The sequence below is a fragment of the Pituophis catenifer genome, unplaced genomic scaffold (genome assembly GCF_029215685.1).
Source record: "Pituophis catenifer annectens isolate HBS135680 unplaced genomic scaffold, rPitCat1.0.hap2 SCAF_1, whole genome shotgun sequence".
In the NCBI taxonomy this organism is placed as follows: Eukaryota; Metazoa; Chordata; class Lepidosauria; order Squamata; family Colubridae; genus Pituophis; species Pituophis catenifer.
In genome coordinates, this window is record NW_027256881.1 from 308,162,562 (window position 1) to 308,188,992 (window position 26,431).

The 26,431-nt window shown below is 35.9% G+C and overlaps 1 protein-coding gene across 1 annotated transcript in view; it reads left to right on the forward strand.

The window, feature by feature from the left end:
• PPP4R4 (protein phosphatase 4 regulatory subunit 4) overlaps window positions 1-26,431 on the forward strand; it is an 82,379-nt gene that overhangs the window by 41,475 nt on the left and 14,473 nt on the right. The window contains exons 3-16 of the mRNA XM_070931533.1: window positions 818-920; window positions 3,776-3,923; window positions 4,726-4,799; window positions 7,515-7,621; window positions 9,915-10,022; window positions 11,177-11,298; window positions 11,409-11,531; window positions 15,365-15,534; window positions 15,878-15,997; window positions 18,767-18,844; window positions 20,100-20,183; window positions 21,114-21,296; window positions 24,810-24,915; window positions 25,537-25,684. Of these exons, the coding sequence (XP_070787634.1) occupies window positions 870-920; window positions 3,776-3,923; window positions 4,726-4,799; window positions 7,515-7,621; window positions 9,915-10,022; window positions 11,177-11,298; window positions 11,409-11,531; window positions 15,365-15,534; window positions 15,878-15,997; window positions 18,767-18,844; window positions 20,100-20,183; window positions 21,114-21,296; window positions 24,810-24,915; window positions 25,537-25,684 (1,622 nt within the window). The 5' untranslated portion in view covers window positions 818-869. The remainder of the gene's footprint in view (window positions 1-817; window positions 921-3,775; window positions 3,924-4,725; window positions 4,800-7,514; window positions 7,622-9,914; window positions 10,023-11,176; window positions 11,299-11,408; window positions 11,532-15,364; window positions 15,535-15,877; window positions 15,998-18,766; window positions 18,845-20,099; window positions 20,184-21,113; window positions 21,297-24,809; window positions 24,916-25,536; window positions 25,685-26,431) is intronic.

Sequence of the window (26,431 nt, forward strand, 5' to 3'; positions counted from 1 at the left end):
CTGCTGAAACTTGTATATGAAGAGATCATGATGAAGAAGAGCTGGATATTTACTTCTAACTGCATCCTTTGAGTGGTCAACTATGAATTCACACAGCCCACTCCTCTACTTTGCTTTGTCTCAGGTGATCTTATTTTTCCTTCAGATCTGCTGTGTTAATTTTAAAATCTGAAAAGGTTCAGCTAATCACATTATATACATGGGAGGGCAGGACATCCTATCAAATCTTTTAAGTTCTGTAAGGTTTTGAATAGGACTTTGTGCAAGCACATTACCCATGTGTGTGAATTCAGGGAACCACTCAAAGAACTGCACTAATGGATACAAAATCATTTTTCTCAAGTCTATTCACATTAGATTATTATGTTCTAAAATATAATGATGTCAAAATATGTTTCTTATTCAAATAATAATTTGGAAATGAGAAATATTCCAAAACTTGTGAACTTGGGTGACTAAATCTACATTGTTATAAACTGAAAATTTAGCTCAGTTGTCTGTCTAGAAACATGTTGTGTAAATCAATTAAATGATACTCTGAGGAAGGTCTGATAGTAAAAGTTGAAATATTTTCAATTCATTTAAAGCAAATCATAATGGTTGGTTATGTTTTACTGAGTTCCTTTTATTGTGTTATCTTAATAGTATGTGTAAATAATTATTTTTTACACGTGTTTTTATTTTCAAAATTGATTTATCTGGTTTATGTATTTTTATGATATGAGGTTTCATTTCCTAACAATTTTTCTTTTCTTTTTATTAAACTTGATCTCATAGAAAATGTATTTTAAAAATTGTTCTTTTTTAAAAAAATAAGTTCTGGTCAAGACATCCAAGGGACAAGTGTGGTTGCAAATCTTCCAGTCCTGATGCGACAGAATCCTACAGAGACACTGAGGAGAGTCTTGCCAAAAGTTCGAGTAGGTATAGCATGATTTCCTATTAAAGTATTGTATGCATTCAGTTATATAAAGAACAAAACTCCAACTGATTTTAATAGCTGTGAATATTTTATTTTAAAACAAATTATGTACAGGTAGTCGACTTACAACCATTCATTTAGTGACTGTTAGAAATTACAACAGCCCTGAAAAAAGTGACTTATGACTGTTTTTCACAGTTATGTCTATTGCAGCATCCCCATGGTCACATGATCAAGATCTGGACACTTGGCAACTGCCTCATATTTGTGACTGTTACAGTGTCCCAGGGCCATATTATCACCTTTTGTGACCGTCTGTCAATAGGAAAGCCAGATTCACTTAACAGCTGTGTTATAATTTAACAATTATAATGATTCACTTAACTGTGGCAAGAAAAGTTATAAAATAGGGAAAAATTCACTTAGCAACTATCTTGCTTAATAACAGAAATGTTGGGCTCAATTGTGATCATAAGTCGAGGACTACCTGTATAGTCTTCGATTTACAAGTTTGTTTAGTGACTCTTCAAACTTACAATGACATTGAAAAAAGTGACTTATGATCATTGCAACATCCCCATGGTCATGTGATCAAAATTCAGACACTTGCCAACTGACTCATGTATGACGGTTGCAGTATCCCAGCATCATGTGTCCCCGGGTCATGTGATCACTTTTTGTAAGCTTCTGACGAGCAAAGTCAATTGGAAAGCCGGATTCACATTCACATATTACTAAATTAACTAAAGTTGTAAAATGGGGCAAAACTCACTTCACAAATGTCTCACTTAGCAACAGAGGTTTCGGGCTCAGTTGTGGTTGTAAATCGAGGACTACCTGTACTTTATTCAGATTAAATTCAATCTTCCCTTGCCCCCAAATATTCTTGGATAAGATACTCTGTAAAAATAATATTTTCTATGAAATTTAATCCCTCTCTCATATATTGACCAAAACTAGTAATATTCCATATCATATTATAAAATTAATTTACTTATATTTAAGTCAGTTTATCTATCAATGTAATTGCTAAGTGTTGACACAGACAGTAGCACATGACTTGATTCTTGAACAACAAGAAAAAACTGGGAAATCAGATATCTATAAATAGAATATATTTTTAATTAACAGAAAAATATATATTCTATGTGTCCCAAATCCCTAAATAAGCCTCTGATCAATCCTGAGATTCTGTTATTATAGCTGAATTAATAAAAGTAGCTTTAGGTCCATACTATATTTGTTTCCTAGTCTGGTCTAATTTATAAGGCTGGCATTGAGATTGAGCTGAAATTAGGAGAAAAAATTAGCTGGAATATATAGTCAGATTGTATGATCTAGGAAAAAGAAATGAAACAAGTTTATGCCAATCCAAAGATTTATTCTGCTAAAATATTCATCAAACAAGCAAAATAATGTCAGAATGGGACAATTGAACATTGCTGCCTTAACACGCCCACTTCTTCCCGGGCACTCCATCGCAACTGATCCAACATGGGCATTCTTACTTGGCTGGCTGTTCACTGGCGCTTCTCTCCCACCACTGCTCCGCCAGCGTTCTTCCCCTGCCTCTTTATCCTGGGCATTTCACGGAGGGATACTTTTCCACAGGTTGTGTGGGACATTTAAACTTGCATCTGGGCAACCAATCCGCACATTGAGGAGTGGGCGACCTTAGGCAGGGGGAAGTGGGGGACGGTGCTTTCTTGTGCATGCAAGGAGAGGGGGGGAAGTGGCCCGTTTGGGGGGGTGGGATAGTTGGAGGCAGGGTCTTTCCCTTCCCAGCCTTTCAGGAGACTGCATCCCCCCCCCCGTGCTGGTATAATGACAAGGTTAATAACGAGCTGATATGGCTTTACCGCTTAGCTGCAAAATACTGCAAAGTCAATATTTCCTTCCAAATATTAATGAGAAACAGCAATGCTGAAACAATTGTTGCTGATTCCCAGTTTCTTCAAATGGCAGACTTTAAAGGGAGAATCTTGAAATCACAGGAAGACAAAAGAGCAGGCAAAAAAGTCTGGCTAGTTTTGAGTGAAGGGTTAGAGCCTAACCCCCCCCCTCCAAACTGGCTCTCTCAACAGCCTCACACACAGACAGAAACCCATGTGAAGACTCTAAGGCCTTCACACCCCAAAAACGTCAGCGTGGGGGAGATGCGATAGGTGAGGAAAAGTGAGTATTTTTGCCTCATGGTGAGAAATTTGAATCTGGTCCTTGAAAGGAAGAGGTGAGTTCATCCCAAAACTGAAAGAACACAAGGGAGATCCCCGTTTCCTCCCTTCTCTTTTTTTTAACCTCCTCCAACTCTGTCCAGGTGCTGCTGGAGGAAAGAGTGAGAAGAGGGGAATGCAAAGAGGGTTTTTTGTACAGGCTGCTTTTTTCCCCTCTCCTTGCCTGCACATCAAAGCAATGTCCCCCACCTCCCCGTGCCCGAGGCCGCCCACCTCTTGGCGTGTGGATTGGCTGCCCAAATGCACATTTATATGTCCCACACAGCCATATGGCTACGGAAAAATATCCTTCTGTGAAACACCATTGATGAAGGGGCGGGGAAAGAATGCTGGTGGATCAATGGCAGGAGAGGACCGCTGGTGCAGAGCCAGCCGAGTAAGAATGCTTGTTTTTGGTCAATCACAGTGGAGTGCCTGAGAAGAAGTGGGCATGTTAAGGCAGCCATGTTCAATTGTCTTAAAAGTGTGAGAAAGCAAAACTACAATAAAACACAATAATTATAAATTAGATTAAGATGTGATAAATTTTGCAAACAATAAGCTGTACTTTTTATACCTGTTGTATTTGCTTAATGTATGTATATCTTTTGCTTAGGTATTATTTTTTCTTATTATACAGGAAGTTCTACCTGTTGCAGGTGTGGAAATGCAATTAACAGCAGCTGTTTCTCTTTTGACAATTCTTCAAGAGGAGTCAATATCCATCCATACTTACTCTCACTCATTCTTACAACTCATTCTACAGAATCTGGAGCATAGAGATGCAGGTCAGAGGAATGCCATGTTGCTGATTTCTTAGTTTGCTCTGTTTTTTCTTTTGATAATATACTATTTAAAGCATTACGTGCAGGAATAAAATAAAATAAGTAATTACAGAATAGATTTGCTAGTGCTATATCATGTAGTTGATTAGCTTTTATTTTATTTCACCCTTTTTATTAAAAGAAACCCTTTTAATAAAATTATAAAAAAAAGAGGAGGGAATTACAAGAAACTAAGCAGGCACACAATGGGGAAGACACCTCAGAAGGAATGAGGTGGTGCTGGCAATCCCAATAATGCTCAGGGATATTAAAACCGTGAGGGTGCTATACAAACAATCCAATGTATTCCCGCTTTGTGCCTACGTACTCACTTGTGATCCCTTCTTCTCCAATCTCTCATCTTTGCAAGGGGAAAACAAAAATAAAAACAGATCAGGCAAAAGACAATATGTATTGACTGTAATGGTAATCACATGACTGAGAGACACTACAAAGGTTGTTAATGTGGACATAGGTCTTAAAGTTACTTTTTCAGCACTGTCAAAACTTCATATGATGACTGAACAATACAGTCAGTAAACTCCAAGGTAAGAGTCTAGGCTTTTATTTGGTGGGACTTAATTCCAGCCAAATTCCTATTTGATCTGTTAAATTATATTTTAACATATTAACTTCTATAACATATACATTATGTATTTATTTTAGGGTTACTGTTGTCATAATGATGTTAATTGAAGTCATTGTCTAAAAGAATTTTACAGAGCTCGTTTGTGGTGCTTATATCTAGTTTATTTGTACTTCACAGGTGTCAGTAATGCTTGGCTGGACACACTTCTTGCTGCAATAGAAGCTCTTCCAAAAGAAACTATTAGACATGAGGTAATATTGTTTTCCCACAATATTAGTGGGAAGAAATAATATTGGTTCAGGGATGTATGCAGATCATGCTCTAATTGTAATATCCTGGTTTCAGAAATTATCTTCAGATGGAGGATGAATGATAGGTGTTACTTAAAGAAATACCAATCATATAGTGTTGCTTAAAAAATTATAGAAATAAGAATTATTGTTTGTAAAATATGTCACAAGAGACAACTATATGGGAGAGACATAATAGAAATGATAATTAGAAGAGAGAATAAAAGACAGGATAGATTCATAAAACTAGTCTCAATCAACAAGCACTGAAAGAGTTCAATAAATTAACAACTAGATTTATTGGAAGTGATAAAATTTCAAAAGATAAAAAAGCAAACAAAATCATTTTGAAAATGCAAACAAACCAAGGAAACTTCTAACATATGAAAGGCTGATATAGCTATGAAGAAAAAAACACACATATATATATAAGATATTAATATAATATATATATATATTATATTATACATATTATATATAAGATTGGTAATAACAAAAATAATATTTTGTGTGGAATTATATTCCAGGCATAAAATTACAGGAGACATTCAAAAACATTTATTGAAAACTCATCTTAAAGAATTTACTAAAGAATGTAGATAAATCTTAAGCAAATTAATATGAATGTAAAAGATTAGTTTAGTTTAGTTTAATTTACTGTCATTGCACATGGTACAACAAAATTATATGCCATCTTCAGTATATATTATAACTATAAAAATAAAAACACAAACATAAATTCTTTACATTCTATATAATTGAAATTGAAACCCAATATTGCACTATATCGTAGAATTCAATATGGTTATTGCCCTGTGATAGAAGCTGTTTTTCAGCCTATTTGTCCTTGTTTTTATTATCCTGTACCATCTGCCAGATGGTAATAGTTCCAAAAAAGGGTGCCCAGGATGAGATGGATCTTTAAGAATGTTTTGAGCTTTTTTAAGGCAGCAGGAACTATAAAGCTCTTCCAAAGAGGGGAGAGGGCAACCTCTGGGCAATGATGTTGACCCTCTGGAGTGCTTTCTTGTCTGCCACTGTGCAATTTGCAAACCATACACAGATGCAGTAAGTTAAAATACTCTTTATGGTGCAGTGGTAGAAGGCCACCAGCAGTTTTTCATTCATTTGTTGTTTCTTGAGAAGTCTCAGATAGTATAATCTCTGCTGGACCCTTTTGACCAGTGCTGCAATGTGACTGCCCCAGGTCAGGTCCTCTTTTATGATAACACCCAGAAACTTAAAACTGGCCACTTGCTCCACTCAGTCTCCATTGATAAGCAAGGGCTGGATGTCTGTTCTATTCCTTCTATAGTTGACTATAAGCTCCTTGGTCTTATTTGTGTTAAGGACCAAGTTATTGTCCCCACACCATGAAAGCAACTGTTCCACCTCATCTCGATAGGCAGACTCATCCCGCCTGAAGATCAGTCCCACCACTGTTGTATCATATGCCAATTTAGTAATAGTATTACTAGTGTGAGTGGAAATGCAGTCATGCACATAAAGAGTATAGAGTAAGGGACTCAACATGCAGCCCTGTGGTGTACCAGTGTTAAAAATAAGGGCTGAAGAGATATGATTACCTAATCTGACCCTCTGAGAGCGGCCAGACAGGAAATTCATAATCCAAAGGCAGATTGAATAAGAAGATGTATATACAGTTAATACATAATAACACAAATCTCAGGCATATGGGCCAATTTCTTTACAAATACATATTAGCCAAACATATGAAGTGCATTCCCAAAACTGTATATGTAAATCAGACATTTTTATTTCAAAAAGGAAAATAAAAGGTAACATTTGTTATAAATAGACTAAAATTTGTCAACATTAATAAGAAGAGGGCAGCTGTAATATTTTTAGACATGGAAAAAAGCCTTTGATAAGTCAGAATAGACTTTTGTTTGCTAGAGACATTAATCCAAATGAAACCTGGAGCAGTGGTGGGTTCCAACTGGTGTTACCACTGCTTCCTTTCGCGCACGCGCTTTGTGCGTGATCCCCGCGTGCTTGCTCAGTTCACTCGCATGTGTGCTGAACTTGCGTTCCATGCAAGCACATTACATTTCTGCCTAGCTGAGGCGTAGCAATCCACTCTGCCACGCCTATCAGTTGGGCTAAAAAACGACCAAATAAAGGTAGGTATAACGCGGGGGCGGGCAGGAGGGCCCAGCTCACAGTCATAGAGAACCGGTTCGCTAACGTCACATCATTACCACTACCGGCTCACCCGAACCGGCAGCAATCCATCACTGACCTGGAGTATTAAAAACTTGGCTCAACAACATATATTAACAGCAAAGATTAGTGAATGTTCAAGATTTATATGGAATGGGAAAAACCAAGAGTTATGTTTAAAATTGTACAAAACTTAAAAGACATTTATATTTTTCTAGATCCGAGAGTATAAACTTCAAGTTTATCTTAGTTGTTTTACTAACTTGGCCATTATGCCACAGGTTATATTTCTTATACAGAATTTTTAAAATAAATTTTATCAAATGTAGCCTATAATTTCAAGTATGTTAACTTGCTGCAAGGATGATTTGGAAAACTGATATTAATAAAGATTTTAGTTTGTGAAATAGTTCTTAATGCATATTTTTGCTGCTTGACTTTTATTTATCTAATTCTGCATTTGTTACCTGAATATCTTCTTCTGTCCTATAGATCCTGAATCCTCTTGTTTCCAAGGCACAGCTTTCCCAAACACTTCAGTCTCGCCTGGTTAGTTGTAAAATCTTGGGGAAATTAGCTAACAAGTTTGAAGCTCATATGTGAGTAGCTTGTGTGTGTTTTAGATGTCCTAATGAATAAATGGTCTACAAAGGAAACAAGGTGACCTCATTTTGTTGCAATAGAAAAGAATACTACTTTTGAATATTGACAAACTGTATATTACACAATGATTCTAAGACACAATCCATAAAGCTCTGGTGAGCAGCATCTTTTTTATCTAAATGGGAATAATTGAGTCTACATAGCAATTGTAGGTCCTGAATTGTATCCTCTATAAAAGGATAAATATTTCCTACAACTTACAATTATCATCTTTGCCCTGCACAGTGCCATTTCAGCAAATTTTATTCTTATTTCCATGATTTGCCCTACTAGTTGCCATTTTAGATTTTATGTTATTTTGTTTGGAAGTGTTTTTAAATTCGTTGTCATGACTGGTATGCCATATTGAAGGATATACAATAATTGCATGCCATCCAGCATGAAAGCAATTTCAGAAACAGTCAACCTCATTTTTGTTCAGAAATACCACCTTGTTTGCTCTTATAAAGGTATTGGATTTGTCTGCCTGTCTTTTAGTTTCAAAGAATATGATAGTGTAACTCAGAATAGAGTTTATATAAGAGTTGAGATTTATGAATGTTCAAGGTAGGTTCATTGTGATTTGCTTAATTTTCTTCAGACCTTGCATTGCTGTGTTGATAGGCTTACAGCATGTTGGATATTTTATGTGGGTTTGGAACCCATTATCTTCTTTTTAGCTACATATGAATTTATTTTATTTTTTATCTTGCTATAGAGACAACCCCGCCCCCCTCTTGAGAATTCTCTGGTCAGGAAGTAAAGGCACCCACCATATTTTAACAATGATAGCCTGCATAACATCTCTGGGTCAGGGGTGGTTTTTTCTTACCTTTACTACTGGTTCGCAATAGGATTGCGCGCGTGCTCGCTTATTTATTTTATTTATTTATTTTATTATATTTCTATACTGCCCTTCTCCTGCGGGACTCAGGGCGGTGTACAGCCAGGATAAAACATAGCATATAAAATTTAAAAACATTTTAAAAAACAATTAAATAATTTTGGCCCGAATTTAAAACAACCCAATTAAAACCGAATTTCGATTAAAAAACTGAGAGGATGGGATCAAACCAGCCCAGCTAGATGGAACAAGTGTGTTTTCAGGGCCCGACGAAATGTCCGGAGGTCTGATATCATGCGTATCTCAGGGGGCAGGTCATTCCAGAGGGCAGGTGCTGCCACAGAGAAGGCTCTCCCCCTGGGGGTCGCCAGCCGGCACTGCCTGGCAGACGGCACCCTGAGGAGGCCCTCTCTGTGTGAGCGAACCGGTCGGTGGGAGGCTATCGGCGGCAGAAGGCGGTCTCGTGCACGCGCCTTGCTTCTGCGCATGCGCAGATCGCTTCTGATGACATCAGGGTCAGTGGGCGGAGCCTCCCATCAGTTTTACTACTGGTTCTATAGAACCAGTCCGAACCGGGGGCAGCCCACCACTGATATGGGTAGATTTCTTGACTTGTCCCTTTTTTCCTTTGTGCCCAAGGGAAAGAAGAAAGCATTGATCAAAATATGATTTGACTTCAGGATGATGCCAAGTAGCCAGTCAGATTTTGTTCTGTGATGATTCTATGAAAGCAAAGTCCAAAGAATGCTTGCCTTCATCCTGATGCCAATCAAAAGACTCCCATGAACAAATGAGGGAACAAAATGAGCAAATGAGAGAGAACAAAATGACCCATAAAGAAACAGATTTTCAAAATAAATTTTGTCTTCTCAAGAACCTTCTGTTGTTTCCAAAGTGAATTGTGAGTTTTAAGGCATTTGGTTCAACTCTAATAATATCTTGATTTTCTAGAAGATTTTTTCAGATCAGCCTGGTCTGAACAGAGATGAAATTCATGCTGTATCATTTACGTTGCCTGTTCAGAAATTTAGAATTTTTGATACATTTCCCAATTATGTATCTACTTACATATCTTTAATACTGATAAAGTAGTTAGAGTTTACAGTTCTATTTATTTGCTAACATTTGTGCTTCTAGTATTTCACTATTAAATATTGTTATGATGTTATAGTGGCCTATATGTTCTTAACATTTGAGAAGTGTAAATTATCTTTTATATGTATTGTAGTGTTGTTGTTCAGTCATTGAAAAAACATAAATACAGTTATTACATACAGTATTGTAACAATTATATAAATTATAATTATCAGGGTTTTTTACTCTTTTATTACAGTTTTGAAATATATGTGACAAAATTATGAGAACATTTTTTTCTATTACAATTTAAGTAACTGTTTCCTTTTTAGCATTAAAAGAGAAATCCTTCCCCTGGTAAAATCTCTTTGCCAGGATGTAGAATATGAAGTTCGTTCCTACATGTGCCGGCAGCTAGAACTAATTGCTCAAGGAATAGGGTGAGCAAGGCTTGATAATTCATAATTGATAAATCAGTGAAAATAATTCCAGATAATATTTGTATTAATTTGTAAAAGATCACAGTTTCTAAATTGGATTGATTTAATATGTTAAGTTGAATTCATACAATATAAGTTTCCAAATTACTTACTCCAATTATAAGTGATTTTCTTTTATGAACAACCAAGATATATTAGATATGTTAGGCAAAAATTTTCTTATTGCTGCCAAGCATGCTTTTCTTAAATTGCAATTGTTAATAAATTCATCTTTGAATCCTGGGCTATTTCTCTCACAGCCAATGTGATATAAAGATTAGAATATCTGAAAAAAATCCAAATTCAGATTATCACTAAAATGATCTTGGTCAATTAATAAAGCGTGACTATGCTACCATTAAGTGAATCCAGATTTAGTTAAAAAGTCATAACCCCAAATCAGTATATCAGTGGTTCTGCATTATGTTTAGTGCTTGAGTGCACTGAGTGACATATTGTAGCCCTCTGTTCTAGTTTCTATGTTTTTCAACATATTTGTAAAAAATTTGGATGTGTTTTGAGCTTTCAAAATTAGAATTTCATTTTTCTATCGTCCTGTTTATTCTCTTGACTTTCCAGGTGATGCCATAAGTCATGATTTTCAGTGAGCTTTGGACTAGACACACACACACACACACACACACACACACACACACACGGTTCTGTCATAAAAGGATGGATGGAGTTATTTCAAGGGTTAGGGTAGAGATAGAGAAGCATCTTTTTCATGTGCTCTCGTGTGTAGCAGTTTACTGCTCCCACTGGAATGCCAACAATTCTTTGACACAACTGATGACAAATTAGAACAAATCTCTACTGAAAGCATTTCAGCATTCAAATTCTAACACATACATTTTGCTGTAAATTATACTGTTCTTGTGTGTGAAATTTTACTATGTATACGACTGAGAAATTAAATGTAATAAACACTCTACTTAGTAGTTAGTCCCATTGATTTTAATAAACTAATTCGTTTAAATATATTTTTCTGTACAAATAGATTAAGAAAATATACATATTGAAAGCCGTCTCTTATTTCCAATGTATGGATACTATAGTAGCTGACAATTATGAGTAAACTCATAAACGGTTGTTATTGGGTTTTTTTTTTGTAGAACGGAACTAACAAAAAATGTAGTGCTTCCAGAACTAGTAGAATTGGCAAGGGATGAAGGCAGCAGTGTACGTCTTGCAGCTTTTGAAACTTTGGTAAATCTGTTAGAAATGTTTGATGCAGGTAAGATTCATTAGCTCTGCAGCTATTTTTCTACCTGTTATGATCTGTTTCTAATATGCTAATAATCATATGTTGATTATTCATCCCTTTCTATCTTTTCTGTTTTTCAGATGATAGAAGTCAAACTGTTCTCCCATTAGTGAAATCATTCTGTGAAAAATCCTTTAAAGCAGATGAATCTATTCTGGTTTCATTATCTTTTCATTTAGGGAAGCTTTGTAATGGACTATATGGTATGACTAAAAAGTTCTCAATACAATTTTAAGGGTGCTGCATTTGTTTATATTTGGTTGGAAACATTTAACACTGCAATCCTGATTGTGCTTATTTCTGGAATAAAGAACACTTAATATTCAATTAAATATAATAAGGAAATATATAATTAAATGACAAAATCTGCCACTTTTCCCCCAGATAATGTTTGATATGATAGTATTGGTATGAATTTTTAATCAACATCTACTTAAATAAAGGAGAGAAGCAATCTAGAACTAAGGAGATTCCTGACAGTTAGAACAAGTAATCAGTGGAACACCTTGCCTCCAGAAGTTGTAAATGCTCCAACACTGGAAGTTTTTAAGAAGAGATTGGATACCCATTTGTCTGAAATGTTATAGGGCAGTGATGGCGAACCTATGGCACGCGTGCTAGAAGTGGCACACAGAGTCATCTCTCCGGGCATGCCAGCCATTGCCCCTTGCTCTTCTGGGTTCCAGCACGCACATGCCAGCTAGTCTTCACATGTGCAGGAGTGCTGGAAACTGGAAGAGCAGCTCCCTGGCGCGCACGTGTGTGCCTGGAAGCTGAGCTTCCTGTTTCCGGTGCACACATGCACGCTGGCCAGCTAGTCAGAAACTGGAAGACCAGGTGGCTGGTGCGCATGCACACACTGGAAACCAGAAGTTCACTCAGTGCCGAAAAGGTTTGCCAACACTGTTGCATGTGCGTGCAACCCTCCCCTCCCACCCGCTCTCTAGGAGTCTCTGGAGGCTGGGGACAGCAAAAAAAAGTCACTTCCGTTTCAGGCCTCCGGAGGGCCTCCAAGGGAGGGGGGAGGCTGTTTTCACCCTCCCCAGATGCTTAGAGACGATCTGGAGCCAGGTGAGAAAGAAAAACGGGCCTTTCCCCCCCCCAGGCCCTCCGGAGGCAGGAAACAGCCTGTTTCCCTACTTCTGGTGGGCCCAGAAGGCCCTAAAATCAGTTGGCCAGCATGCGCATGCATGCCACAGCTGAGGTGGCGTGCCCACTGATATGGCTATGCGTGCCACCTGTGGCACGCGTGCCGTAGGTTTGCCATCACGGGTATATAGTATATAGTACATAGTATATAGCAGGGGTGAAATGCTCCCCGTTCGGACCAGATTGCCCGATCTGATAGCGATGGCGGCGGGTGGTTTGGAGAACCGGTAGCAAAAATCCCTGCGGCCCCCCCATGCCCAGTTGAGCCGCAGGATCATCAGAGGCTTTTTTTTTTCTTTTAAAAGCATTTTTTCTACAACCTCTTCCGACAAAAAAATGCTTTTAAAAGTAAAAAAAAAAAAAAGCCTCTGATGATCGTGCGGCTCAGCTGGGATAGTCAGAGGATTTTCAAAGCATTTTTTTCTGCAACCTCTTGGCCGAAGAGGTGGTAAAAAAAAATGCTTTGAAAAGTCTCTGACGATCCCAGCTGAGTTTCCTGATCGGCAGAGAGATATTTTTTAAAATGCCTCTCTGACAATCCAAGCTGAGTTTCCTGATCGGCAGAGGCTTTTCAAAGCATTAGAAAAAATGCTTTGAAAAGTTAAAAAAAAAATAGTTGGCCATGCCCACCCAGTCACATTACCTCCACCCCAACCAAGCCACACCCACAGAACCGGTAGTAACAAATTTTACATTTCACCCCTGATATAGTATATAGTATATAATATATAGTATATAGTATATAGTATATAGTATAAATACTTAGTATAATTTAGAAAATATACGATTTATCAACATTCACTTAAAAGTCATCCAAATAATTAAATACCAAATAAAATAGTGTCAATCAAGCAGTTATTTCCTAGATACTTTTGAAAAAGAATTCTATTGCCAGTACCCAAACCAAAATGGATTCCTAAGGTGTTTAATTCACATCCTGCAAATTTTACATGGAGGGGGAATGAGCTGAAAGGAAAAGAAACTTGTTCTCAACAGGTAGAACTGTTCAGTGGATGTAAGAAAACCTGGTGCTGCACCATAGTTATTTACAAACACTTTGAATTGGGTCCAGAAGCTTACTGACAACCTACAGATAGTCCTCAACTTAACTACCATTTGTTTAACTCTTCAAAGTTACAATAGCATTGAAAATAGTAACTTACAATGTATCTGTCAGTCAGAGCCATGTATAGTTTTGACTAACAGAACAGTTTGTCCATACTGGCTTGCAAAATACATAGACAGTTTCATGTTGGCGTAGTCTCTCTGATAATGACCATGTGTTAGGTTGTCTTTTAAATTATTGGAAGAAACCCTGAATATTTGTAATATTCTCTTAGCCAGTCTTTTGCTTCATTAGTAAGATGTGATTTTTTTTGTGTTGCGTGGAAACAGTGTTACAGGTTACTTTTGAACTTTTCTGCTCCTTCTAAAAGTAAGGTTGGAGTTTGGACTTGGATCATGATAATATTGGCTTGCCCTGAATTCAAATAGAGACAATTCTATCATGGGTATCCAAGTATTGACTCTGGCTCCCTTTTGTTAATAAGGTTGACTTTTCTTCTATGATATTCTTGTTCATAATAGAAGCTTTGATGCCCTCTCATGTGAAATGGTCTATTTCAGTATTCATTCTTATGATTCTGCTAGACTTCATCAAGTTTGCCTTGGATCATGAGTCCAACATTTCACTATACATTTTTTGCAGCATCAATTTATCCTTTTGATAATGATATCAGCAGCTGACTGTCCTTTCATCTTTAATCCAGCCACATCACAAAGACCAGTACAACTCAAATATTTGGTGTCTGCTTTTTCCCCAGTAGCTTGCTATATACTTTGCAACCTGTAGAACTAATGTTCAGATGATATGTTTAATCAGATTTCTTGGTAAACACTGAAGGGGGTTGCTATTTCCTTCGCCAGTGTATTTGTCCCTTCATGTATGACCGTGCCCATCATGGGTTAATATTTTGGAAATGTGTAACTCCCACAGAAGAGAATATACATAGCTCAGGGTTGAACGGTAGAATCCTTGGTGTTCTCTGAAGTTGCTTGTTTGCTTGCAGATGTTTCATTATCAAACCCGATAACATTTTCTGAAGATACACCTAATCTGGTAATGAAATATCTGCAAACAAACAAACAAGCTTGGACTCCATGTAACTCCCAACAATGTACAGTAAATTGTATCATTGGCATGTGCAAACCCCTTCAGCAATGCAAGGTAACAATCCATGAAATGGGGAAATAGTTAGCTTTAAGGTTTTATCTAAAAGCAAATTAGAATGTGTTCTGTCAGGGCTTTTCCCCTCAGAGATCAATAATACATTGGTAATTACATACTTCTAGTATATTATAGAAAAGCCCTAAAGCAGGAGTTCATATATACTTTTAGGATGTAAGCCTCGTATGTTTGGAAATATGCAGGTGAAATCACATAAAATACAGCCACTCTTATCTTGATATTTTGGAGAAGTATTAGGTTGCTGTTACTACTACAAATTGTGGATTTGATCAGTGCAGAGAGGAAAGCCTCAGCATATTAGAAATTCATGGGGATTATTTTGTTATGGTTCTTTGATCGGCAAATGCTATATTTCAAAGTGATAGAAAATAAAATATTTAGTTTAATCAAATCTGTGTTTCTTCATATTAACATAGAAAGTGTTTTCAGAAGTTATATTTGGAGTCTGTAAAGTTTACAGTTGTGTGAGACAACTAGGGAAAGAGGAGATGAGATTTGCCAGTATTGTCAATGAACTGCCTGGCATGGCAGAGATTTAAAGTGTTGAATTTATTATGTCTGCTACTATAAGCACAATGATTTGATAGGCTGTCAATTCATGAAAATATAATATTGAACAAGCATTTTATTTGTTTAAAGGAATTTTTACACCAGAGCAGCATTTGCGATTTTTGGAGTTCTATAAGAAGCTTTGTACACTGGGATTAGAACAGGAAAATGGGCACAATGACAACCAGATTCAGCTGCAAACCCTAGAACAGGAAAAGAAATACATATCAGTGAGGAAGAACTGTGCTTACAATTTACCTGTGAGTGAAACGCTCTTTTGTTTATATATCCGTAATTTGCGTGAAAGATAGACTTGTGAAACTCTTTCTGATTTTAAAGAGAGATTATTTGCTCTGAAACACATTTTCTCCTAAATCAGAGATCAGTAAGGTTAGTGGGGCTGAATATACTCTAACAAAGGATAGATTAAAAGGAGGAGGAAGGGTTGCCTGATTCGATGGCCATTGTCTCTTACTCCAGCTAAATGGACAAATTATAATTTCTATTTCTGCCAGTTATTTTTGGAGAGGATATAGGAAAGAGGAGGAGAGTAGACATATGTGTGCTAACCTTTATTATCTATTACATCCTTTATATTTCTAGGCCATGATGATTTTTGTGGATCCCAAAAATTTCAATTTGGAACTGTATTCTACATTCTTCTGTTTCTGTCATGATCCTGAAGTACCAGTTAGACATACTATGGCTGGTAGCTTCTATGAAGTAAGTCAGGAAATGTATGTTATGGAAACACTGTTTGACTTAATGTTAATAAATATTTTAAATATTGAATCTTATTTTGACATGTTTATAATTATCTAAAATATCACATTTTAACCTATTAAAAGTACTTCTTAAAAGATTGCCTCCCCTTAGAACCATGAGCCACAGTGGGGCAGTGGTTAGAGTGCAGTACTGCAGGCTACTTCTGCTGGCTGCCTGCAATTTGGCAGTTCGAATCTCACCAGGCTCAAGGTTGACTCATCCTTCCATCCTTCCGAGGTGGGTAAAATGAGGAGCCAAATTGTTGGGGGCAATATGCTGACTCTGTAAACCACTTAGAGAGGGCTGTAAAGCACTGTAAAGTGGTATATAAGTCTTAAGTGCTATTGCTATTGCTATTAAGTATGCAGCCTAAGATCAGTTTCAATGCCTTACCTAGGGTCCTTTTGATAGAGTTGCTTCATGTTGTGATTGTTGAGAGTAGGCCATCTTATTTTATTTATTTATTTAAAACATTTCAATAGCTGCAGTAATACAGTAGCAGTATCTCAGTTATGGAACTCTCTCCCAGGAGATGCTTGCCTAATTGCCTCTCTTCCAGGAATGCCCTGATTGCTATCTAAAAACAACAATCAATATAGAATGCAACAGCACATAGTGATGGATGAGAGCCATTGCAGCCATGTGACTGTATATTGTAGGTGCTGCATTGGTTTCCAGTAAATTGCAAAATACATTGTACAAGATGTTTGGTTTTGATTTTTAAAGAAATACCTCCTAGCCACTTGCAGAACCTTTTCCTCTGTTTAGAACCAACTGATAGCAGTGTTCCAATATTTGAGTTCTGTTCTGTATTTAGTTTGCTCGTTCCTGTTGAAATGTTGAAGGAAACTCACTTACAAAAGGTGAGATTGAGAATGGCAATGGTTCCACTTTCTATAACAATCCCCTACTGCAACTCTGATTTCTTTTCAAAAAGCCATTAATACAAGAGTTATTTCATGGAAATTTGGAAGCTGAAGTTGTCCAATGATGCCCTAGCATTGTCAGACATGTATTATGATCATTGTTTGTTATTTGGATTCTTCTTTTTGGATTATGCTGGTGTTTTAATTGTCTGTTTTTAATATTTTTAATTAATATAAATTGCCCTCAGTGGTATGTAAATAAAAAAGTAACTATCAGCACCTTGAATAACATTTTTCAAAGTCAATGCAGCATCCATAATATGTATCATACTGCTAAACTGACTTTCTGAACCAACTGCAGTTTCCAGATAATCTTCAGGGGCAGTCCCAGGTAGAGTGCATTGCAGTGATCCAATGTAGAGGTAGAAGAATGTAGAAGAATACGAATTACAAAATTTTCTCTTTTTTAATCTCTTATTGTTTGTAATATATACTTTATTCCAGTGCTTTCAAGCCCTTATTCTGTAATAATACTTTAGCCCCTTGATTAATTTGTTAAAGGTTTATAACTCTGAATAAGCATAGCTACAGCCATATAATAAATTCTGTTAATTTCACCTAATGATAAAATAGAGTCTCCATATTTTATTGATATCAGACCATTTTAACTGAATTTTCTGAAAGGGCTTTACTAGCCCATTTACCTGTGTATAAAAATTAGGGGTTTTTTTCATTGTATTATGGTAATTGAAAATATATCTTTAGGAGAATCCTTAGCACTCCACCCACTATCCTCTCAATGTATATCAATTGTCTATTGGTTTACTTATACAGTACCTGTGAAGAAAATAGCCCCTTGGGAAGATTTAATCTCACTTCCCCTGTCAATAAAATTGCAGAACTGCAGTTTGCTGACTTCAGAAACCTGTCCAGAATTTTTACTACCTTTCACCTTCTGAGAAAGAATTAGCCTATTGATGACAACATACTCCAGATATATCCCCACAGTTCGCTTAAGTTTTAAATTGTATAGGAGGTCATATTGGATTCAAAATGTTGCAGAACCTCGGTTTTACTACTGAAAAGTATCTACTAGAAACAAATAAAACCATATAGATCAATCCAACATGATGATATGGACATTAATGTTGAAAACTGTTAAAATGTCTAGGCGAGTTAGCAGAATTTCATTTATACAATTCTCCTGTCAGTCAAGCATTTTGATAAGTTAGTGCAGTAATTGATCTGAAATGGGTGTAAGTATCTATGTCAGTCTTGTTGCTTACTTAAACACTTTACCCAGTGAAGAAAGGTTTGTTATTATACAATAGCATAATACAAAATGCCTTCTTTAATAATTTTTCCGCAGACTACTACCTTCAAGACGGATAAGACTGTTCTTTCTCTTAATGAACTTTTGGACTCCTAGAAAACATGGATAATGTTCATTTTTTCTCTATTTTGTCAATATCAGAAGACAGAATAATACTTAATACACCTGGGATTTATAATCTGATTAACTGTGTTTTACTTTAGTAGGAAGTACATGGCAAAATGTATGCAAAATTTCTTTTTCAAAATATGTTTGGATTATATAAACTAGCAAACTATTTCTAAGAGTTTATTGTCATAGCACACAGTTTCTAGTATGTTCCTTTTTCTATGTTTTTATCAACATAATATTATATTGCAAATAGTAAGGAAAGGACATGACCTCAATAGCCTTAAAGTATGGGTATTGGCATTTTAGGTTTCGTCTATGCCTTAGTTTCCTGTTTAAGGTACTATTCAAACTTTGTTTTAAAACATAAAACATAGGTTAAAAGGACTAATATCTGTATATTGTTTTGTAATTTTCCAGGTTGCCAAGCTTTTAAATACTGATGTGTATATAATACATAAAGAAATGATAGCCCTGTTGCAGGATGAATCAGTAGAGGTAATGACCTATTTGTTGTTTATATTTGATAATTCACAATTATTCCAAGTTATATTTATTAAAGGAAGAAATTCTTGATGTCTTAAAACGTAGGATGAATCATAGCTGTTTGTCTCATGATCCTAGACATAAAGGACAGAGAATGATGTCACTGTAAAGTCATCTGAAAGTGATAAGGGGTAACTAATGTCTAAAGTTGAATTTGCAAAAGAAATCACTCTTCAAAGGCATATGTAACATTTTGATCTCATTCCAGTTTGCTATGTCTTAGGTTCAATTAGTCTGATTAGTGCTAAGTAAGATTCCCTTTAGTCTGATAGGTTCAGTTTTGCTGCAGAAATCATATTGTTAAATGAGAATGTATGGGGTGAGAGAATAGAAGACAAAGTTATGCAAGGAAGGCATAAGGTATTCAGACTAGGAAATGGACTGGGAATATTCTGACTAGGAAAACAAAAGGGAAGTAATCTCTAATATTTTTTAAATGCTGGAAAGCAGAACAACTATATTAAGAGTACTATAGTATTTCCTCTTAAACTTATCTTCTCTGATGAATATTGCAGAAGTGTGGCTTAAATCAGAAAAGGATTAGATGAAGTGCTGAATAGATAAGTCACTCTGTGTGTTTATGCAACTAGGTTTCATGGAAGATTCTCCCCCAGTTTTAAGTGGGAATATATGATAAATAAGGACTCTTGACTAGTGGTGATTGGTAAACTGATCCAATACTTGGAACTGTATGCCACTGCTGCGAGGCATTTTAGAGGTGAACTGACACCTAAATTCATATGATAGTACATGAACCATCTCCATCGCTTCCTGGTATTTTACAGATAAGAATGGGTATTTCTGCAGCAATGGATGGTTCCAAATACCCTTTGTCAGCCCTGTGTGGAAGCAGACCAGGCCAAGAAATAGGCTCCATGGAAGACTAAGAAATAATTTTGTTTCAATTGGCCTCCTCCCTTTTTTATATTCATGTAATCTAGGAGAGTGTCTGTCTGAGTTGTTTTCATGGTCCTCTTCTATCATTTGGACTAAAGCAATAGTTTCCTTTTTATTGCTTTGTTAACTGATCTACTCTTTCTCCATCAAATTCATACTCTTTGCTATCTGCTTCTTCATACAACATTAACATTGCCTTATGCAGGCTGTTAGATCAGGATACTTTCCTCTGTCTGCAGTTCTGCACTCAAAACAGCTAGCTAGGTAGATAAGTTTTGGAAATGTAAGTAATATATTGTCTTTTAATTAGGTGATAGATGCATTAATAAATCACCTTCCTGAAATTCTTGAACTTCTGTCTACTGGAGGAGAAAACAGTGGATCAGAGAACAAGGTAAAGTAGATGAGTCTGCCAGCAGAATCATATTTTAAACAACAAGAATGTCCATTATTTATTTATTAAAATTATATGTCACCCATCTTGCCAAGGCAACTTTAGATGATTTACAATCAATCAGGAAAAATGCCAATATAAAATATCAAAACAAATGTTTATAGACATCAAATTAGAATTAAAATTAACCAAAATGGTGAGGAAGCATGGAAGACATGCTCAAGGTAGGAGTGGGCTTTTATCTAATCCTATTTTATAATCTTAGTTTTATTTAAGCACTATCATTTTTCTTACCTTGAAAGCACCTGAAAGTTGTTACTATTCTGCTTTCATTTGTGAGGCTGTGATTAGGTTAATGCAGAGGGAGAGTAAACAGTGAGTACCCTATTTTCAATGTTGTGGGGAAAGCTTTGATAGTCTGTATGTCTCCCAGGACAGGTAATATCCTTGGGGGATTAGAGAAAACAAAATATTTATTTAGAATAATTAACGTGGGAAGGGATAGAAATAAACAAGTGTCAGAAGAAGTAATCCCAAGTGCTAGTTGTTTTTTATTGGTACTCCCTTGATAATTATAAATAAATGAATGATGAACTAAAAAAAGCTATACAGCAAAATCTGAATGGACTAGTTCCTGAGGTTTTGAGGCTCTGGCATTCTCCTGCATGTTACAGATAGTAATAGTGACTGGAAACCCCAGTTTACAGTTTAGGATTAGTAACTCACATGTTAGTTAAATCAGAGTTTGACTTTATGCATTTTATGTAAGTTTCAAAGATAATTTGAAAACTTTGATACAGAATTCAGTGATGTGGATATTGGAGTAGTTGAGAACTTGTATTACAACCATGTTGTATTTTGGTGATTCTGATTTAATATGTGTGATATATCTTAGGCTAATTATACCTAAAAATGTTTTTCCCCTTTCAGCTTTTAAATTTTCCAGAGTTAATTCCAGCACTAACAAGAGCTGAACAGAGGGCAGCAACCTCTTTAAAATGGAGGACACATGAGAAGCTACTACAAAAGTATGCCTGCTTGCCTCATGTCATCTCAAGTGATCAGATTTATTACCGCTTTTTGCACAGAATGCTGACAATCATTATGACAAATGTGAGTTCTCAATGATCCTTCTCTCTCTATTTCTTTCTAAAGTATATGACATTGGCTTAAAACATTTTCCAAGAGATTAAAATATATACATTGCTACTGAAATAAATCTAAGTTGTGACAAATACATTAGCATCACACAAATAAGAACTCTTTAGTTTAATTTTATTTTTAATGAAAAGCCAGTGTTGTTTAAATTGAATACCTGTAGCCTGTTTTGCTTTGCATGTTTTCCATCTGATGCTTCCAAATAAGTCAGGATTGCAAATTCCAAAACTGAAACTTAATTATGAAAAACAATATGAACCCTTATACATTCTAACCATATTTGTATGTAGAATTGGATTTCTTTACTTGGGACAAAAAAGAATTTTGGGAGGTTGTCCTGTTTTTTCTGGACAATAGGTATCCCCATTTCCAAGTTTAGAAACCTGAAAAATCATAGAAAAAAACAATACTTCAGTTGAAAAAATATTTATGTGACTTCTGTATCGGTTGGCTTCTGATTGCAATTCAAGATGCTCACTGTCACCTTTAAAGGCCTTTATAGTTCAGGACCTGGATAGCTATGGGACCACCTTCTTCTAATAAATCTGCCCACTTGGTAAGATTAAGTAGAGTAGGGTTTCTTCATGTTGCCTGTCTCAGGGACTGTCAGTCATGGGTTCTGCAGAAGCACACTTGCTTTATTGCTCCCCCTTGTCCTTTGGCATTTCCCACAACTTCTTTATGGTCTCTTCCTTTTTAATATTCAGATGGTTTATTAAGGCAGCTGTTCAAGTAGGTCCCGGGATCTGAAAGGTTTGTTTGTCACTCTAGCAGTGGAATTTTTTTTTTTTTAATTTGATTTATATGCCGCCCTTCTCCGGAGACTCAGGGTGGCTTACAATGTGTTAAGCAATAGCCTTCATACTTTTGTATATTTATACAAAGTCAGCTTATTGCCCCCACAATCCGGGTCCTCATTTTACCTACCTTAGAAAGGATGGAAGGCTGAGTCAACCTTGATCCTGGTGATATTTGAACTTGCAGTAATTGCAGGCAGCTGGTGTTAATAACAGTGCTTTAGTCTGCTGCGTCACCAGGGCTCCTCCTTCTAATTTCTAATCAATTGCATTTTACTCCCATGATTATGTATATGCAATTTTATTGATTATATTTTATATGATCTGTATTTTAGCTTCATTTTTATCCCAAATTACGAAGGGGAAATATGCACTTACAGATAATTCTGCTTGACATAGTGTATAAACCCAGTTAAATAAATTATAAGAAAGCAAGTGAATTTCTGCCCTGAAACTTAATAGATGCTTCTTATTGAGCTTGAATATGTTTATTTTTAACTACTGAAAAATCCAATTGATTTTATAAAATTAAATATAAAAATGTCAGTTGTTCCATGTATATAGAATATTATCTAAACTCTAATAATTGTCTAGGGTGGCAAAAAAAAAAAACACCATTTCAAATTTGCATCTAAATATACCGATTTAAAAAGGAGCCATATCAAGACATAAAATATGTACATCTCCTTTTACTGCATGCTGCATATTCCAAATTCACAAACTCACATACAGTACATTTGCTTATCTACAAATTGTTGTGGCCCCGCCCTCTGAGCCTATCTCATCGGAGGAAGAAAGCTCCGAACATGAGGAAGAGGAGTCATCCAGGCCTCCCTCTCCAGGCCCCTCCCCTCTGGCACTGTCTCAGGTGCCGGCCGAGGGAGAGGAGATTAGCCAGGAACCAGGTGTCTCGGATGAGAGCGAAGGAGAGCCGTCATTCCGGGACGCACGCCAACGAAGGCGTGATAAACGGTTGCAGCAGTTAAGGAGGCATGCTAGGGATTAGAACTGAGTCACTGGACCACACCCCAGAAACTATATAAGAGAGGGTGGTGGCTGGTAAAACTCCGTGACGAACAAAAACGAACTTTGGCTAGTCACTTGAACAACGTCTGAAGCTGCCGAAAGGAATATTGTTTTGCTGGACTATTTGCAATGCATATGTAATTTATGTTATCTGTTGCAGTAAAAGCTCTTGGCAGACGGTGATTATATTGCTGCCAAGTTTGAGATAACGACCTGTGTGCGTGCCAAGTACTTTCTTAACCCTCGGCTGGCTGTGTTTGTGTGTGTGTATGTGGACGGGGACAGATCACAAATAATGTCATTGCAATAACAAATAAAATATACTGACTTTTGCATATGTATAATGTGTTCCCCCCATCACTACCCCATAACCTGGTTTAGATGTTCATTAGCAGAATAAAAACATACTTGTTTTTCCCTCTCATGGGATTATTTTCCTGTAGGAAAAATTAAGTGATCTTAGAATGTGTTTGCTGGTGAAAGATACAAAGCAAGCACCAAAAGATAATATATTCAATAAAAACTAGACTAGTTGTCAAATGATTTGTTAATTAATAGTCTGGCTTCATACCACTTTTGAAAAAATACAAGTTCATACTTCAAATTTTGAAGATGACCAGCCTTAAATTGAATTTATCTCGACCTCACTTCTGCAACATTTTATTTATTATTTTTTTTATTGCAAAAGTTTTACAATTACATTTTCACCCCTTTCCCCCCCCCTCAACCCACCCCAACCTTCCCAACCTCCCTAACCCTCCCTAGCCCTCCCCTCCCCCCGGACTTCCACACAGTATACTCATATCAAGTAAAAAAAAAAAAACCCTTTGTATAAAACTTATATAAAACTTGAACCCCTCCCTCCCCCTTATAATTTTCTTTTTTATCTTCATTACATTAACATATTTCTATCTTGATATATCATTTTCAAATGAAAGCTATTTGATACTTCCTAGTTTGGTATTTGTTCTGAACATAATCTATCCACTTTTTCCATTCCCATTCATAAGTCTCTTGTGAACAATCTTTTAGATATGCTGAAATCTTCGCCATCTCTGCAAAACTGGCCATCTTCATAGTCCATTCCTCGATAGTGGGCAAAGCTTCATTTTTCCAGTATTTACCTATCAATAATCTTGCTGCTGTTATCATATACAATATCAACTTTGTTTCACCCAATGTGAAACCCTTAACTATACCCAATAAAAACAGTTGTGGAGAAAATTGAATTTTTTTCTTTAAAACATTCTGCATGACCCACCAAATTTTTATCCAAAAAGCCTTAACTTTCCTACAAGTCCACCAAACATGATAATATGTAGCATCTAAACAGTCACATCTCCAACATTTTGGCTGAACATTAGGGTACATACACGACAATTTTTTGGGGTCTAAGTGCCATCTATAAAACATTTTATAAAAATTTTCCCTCAGATTCTGCGACTGTGTAAATTTCACATTCTGAACCCAAATTTTTTCCCATGTTTCCAACATCACTGGTTCTTCAAAATTTGCAAAATTTTATTGATGCTTTATTATTTTGTCTTTTTACCTTCAATAATTATTTCCTCATAAATGAACAAATTGAATGTTTTATTACTTATATATATATTGTAGAATGAAATATATTTTTCCTCTCTTGAAGAATGTCCTACCTGTCCAAAGAGCAGCTGCTCGAACACTGTGTATATACTTACGATATAATCGTAAGCAAGAACAGAGATATGAGGTCATCCAGAAATTGATCGAACGTAAGTCTTGATGTCCTCTTTATCATGAGGAAGTTAGTGGAATATTAGTGAAAACCAAGGCTACTGTGTATAAGAGGGGAAGGCTGTTGTGGATGAGAGAGGAAGGCCCCCATTTTTACCATAGAATAGATGTTTTCCACGATAAAGATTTCAGCTGCATTAGCTTCAAATATTTGTATGCAAGTTTACCATGACAACTCATATTCAGGTGCTTCACAATAATCTTTAAAAAGTTTATATGATGCAGCACCATTTCCAGTACGCCAATAAAAATGTCACATTTAAATACAAATGTTTAACAGCTGTTCTGTAGGGTAGAGAGCATAGGCAGAAAGCAATTGGAATGCTAATGTGGGGAGCTGCTCCCGTAGTAGTGCCCTACCAAGAGATAGCCATCCTGTATGACTTCTGGTGGACTTTTCTGCTTCTTAGCTGTACAATTTAGAGCATTATAAAAATTATCTAAAGCATTTTTTATAATTACTCTAATGAGCTGGTAAAACACTAATACATTATATTTGAGAATATTAACAAGCATTTTGGGGATAGTTAAGTACTGGATTTCTGTTCATTTCTTTATCAAAATAATAATCTATCAGTGGTAATTTTTTTTTTCTCCAGAACTGGGCCAAGGAAAAAGCTATTGGAACAGATTACGTTTTTTAGATACCTGTGAATTCATCATAGAACTCTTTTCCAAATCATTTTTCTGTGAATACTTCTTTCTTCCTGTGCTTGAACTTACACATGATCCAGTAGCAAATGTGAGGTACTGTACAAGTTATACTAAATTAATAAAACACTTTGATTTATTCAGATTGCTTTGTATTGCCATTTAATGCAGATTGCCCTCATTTCTGGAATAGAATTCATATATTAAAACTCTGAAGATTTGTATCTTATTCATATATATATATATATATATATATATATATATATATATATTAATATTTTAATATATATTTAATTTCCAAATTTGGTGCCTTTGTCAGCATGAAGAAGAAACTGAGCTGGAACAGGACTAAAGAAGATGTTTATAGAGAGATGAATGGATTTATTTTTAGTAATGTTAATTGGAAAGCATTATAAAGCTATCCAAACTTTCCTTCATTAATTTTTTTAATGTTAAGAAAACAGAGGAAGCTATGAGAAAATATGAGAATTGAAAGATAAAGACAATGATATCTAAATTACCCATAAAATGTTGGGTTTGTGGCAGAGCAATTATACAACTGGAAATCTTTTGTAACAGTTTCCATGAAATTCTCTGGAATAAAATAAAAACATTGTAATTAACAAAAGTATTGGGACAAGAGCAAAACTTGTTATTGCACATAGCCTTAGGTTTTTGAGTACAAATCTTAAATTTCTCCAGTTGACAAGAATGCCTGTGATTTGAAAGAGGAAAAAGCTTCATTTAGAGACACATATAGTTAGTATCCTAGGAAGTCTGCTATGGAAACAGAAGGCTGAACTAAATATGCAAATGATACCATTTTGTTATATTAAAATAAAA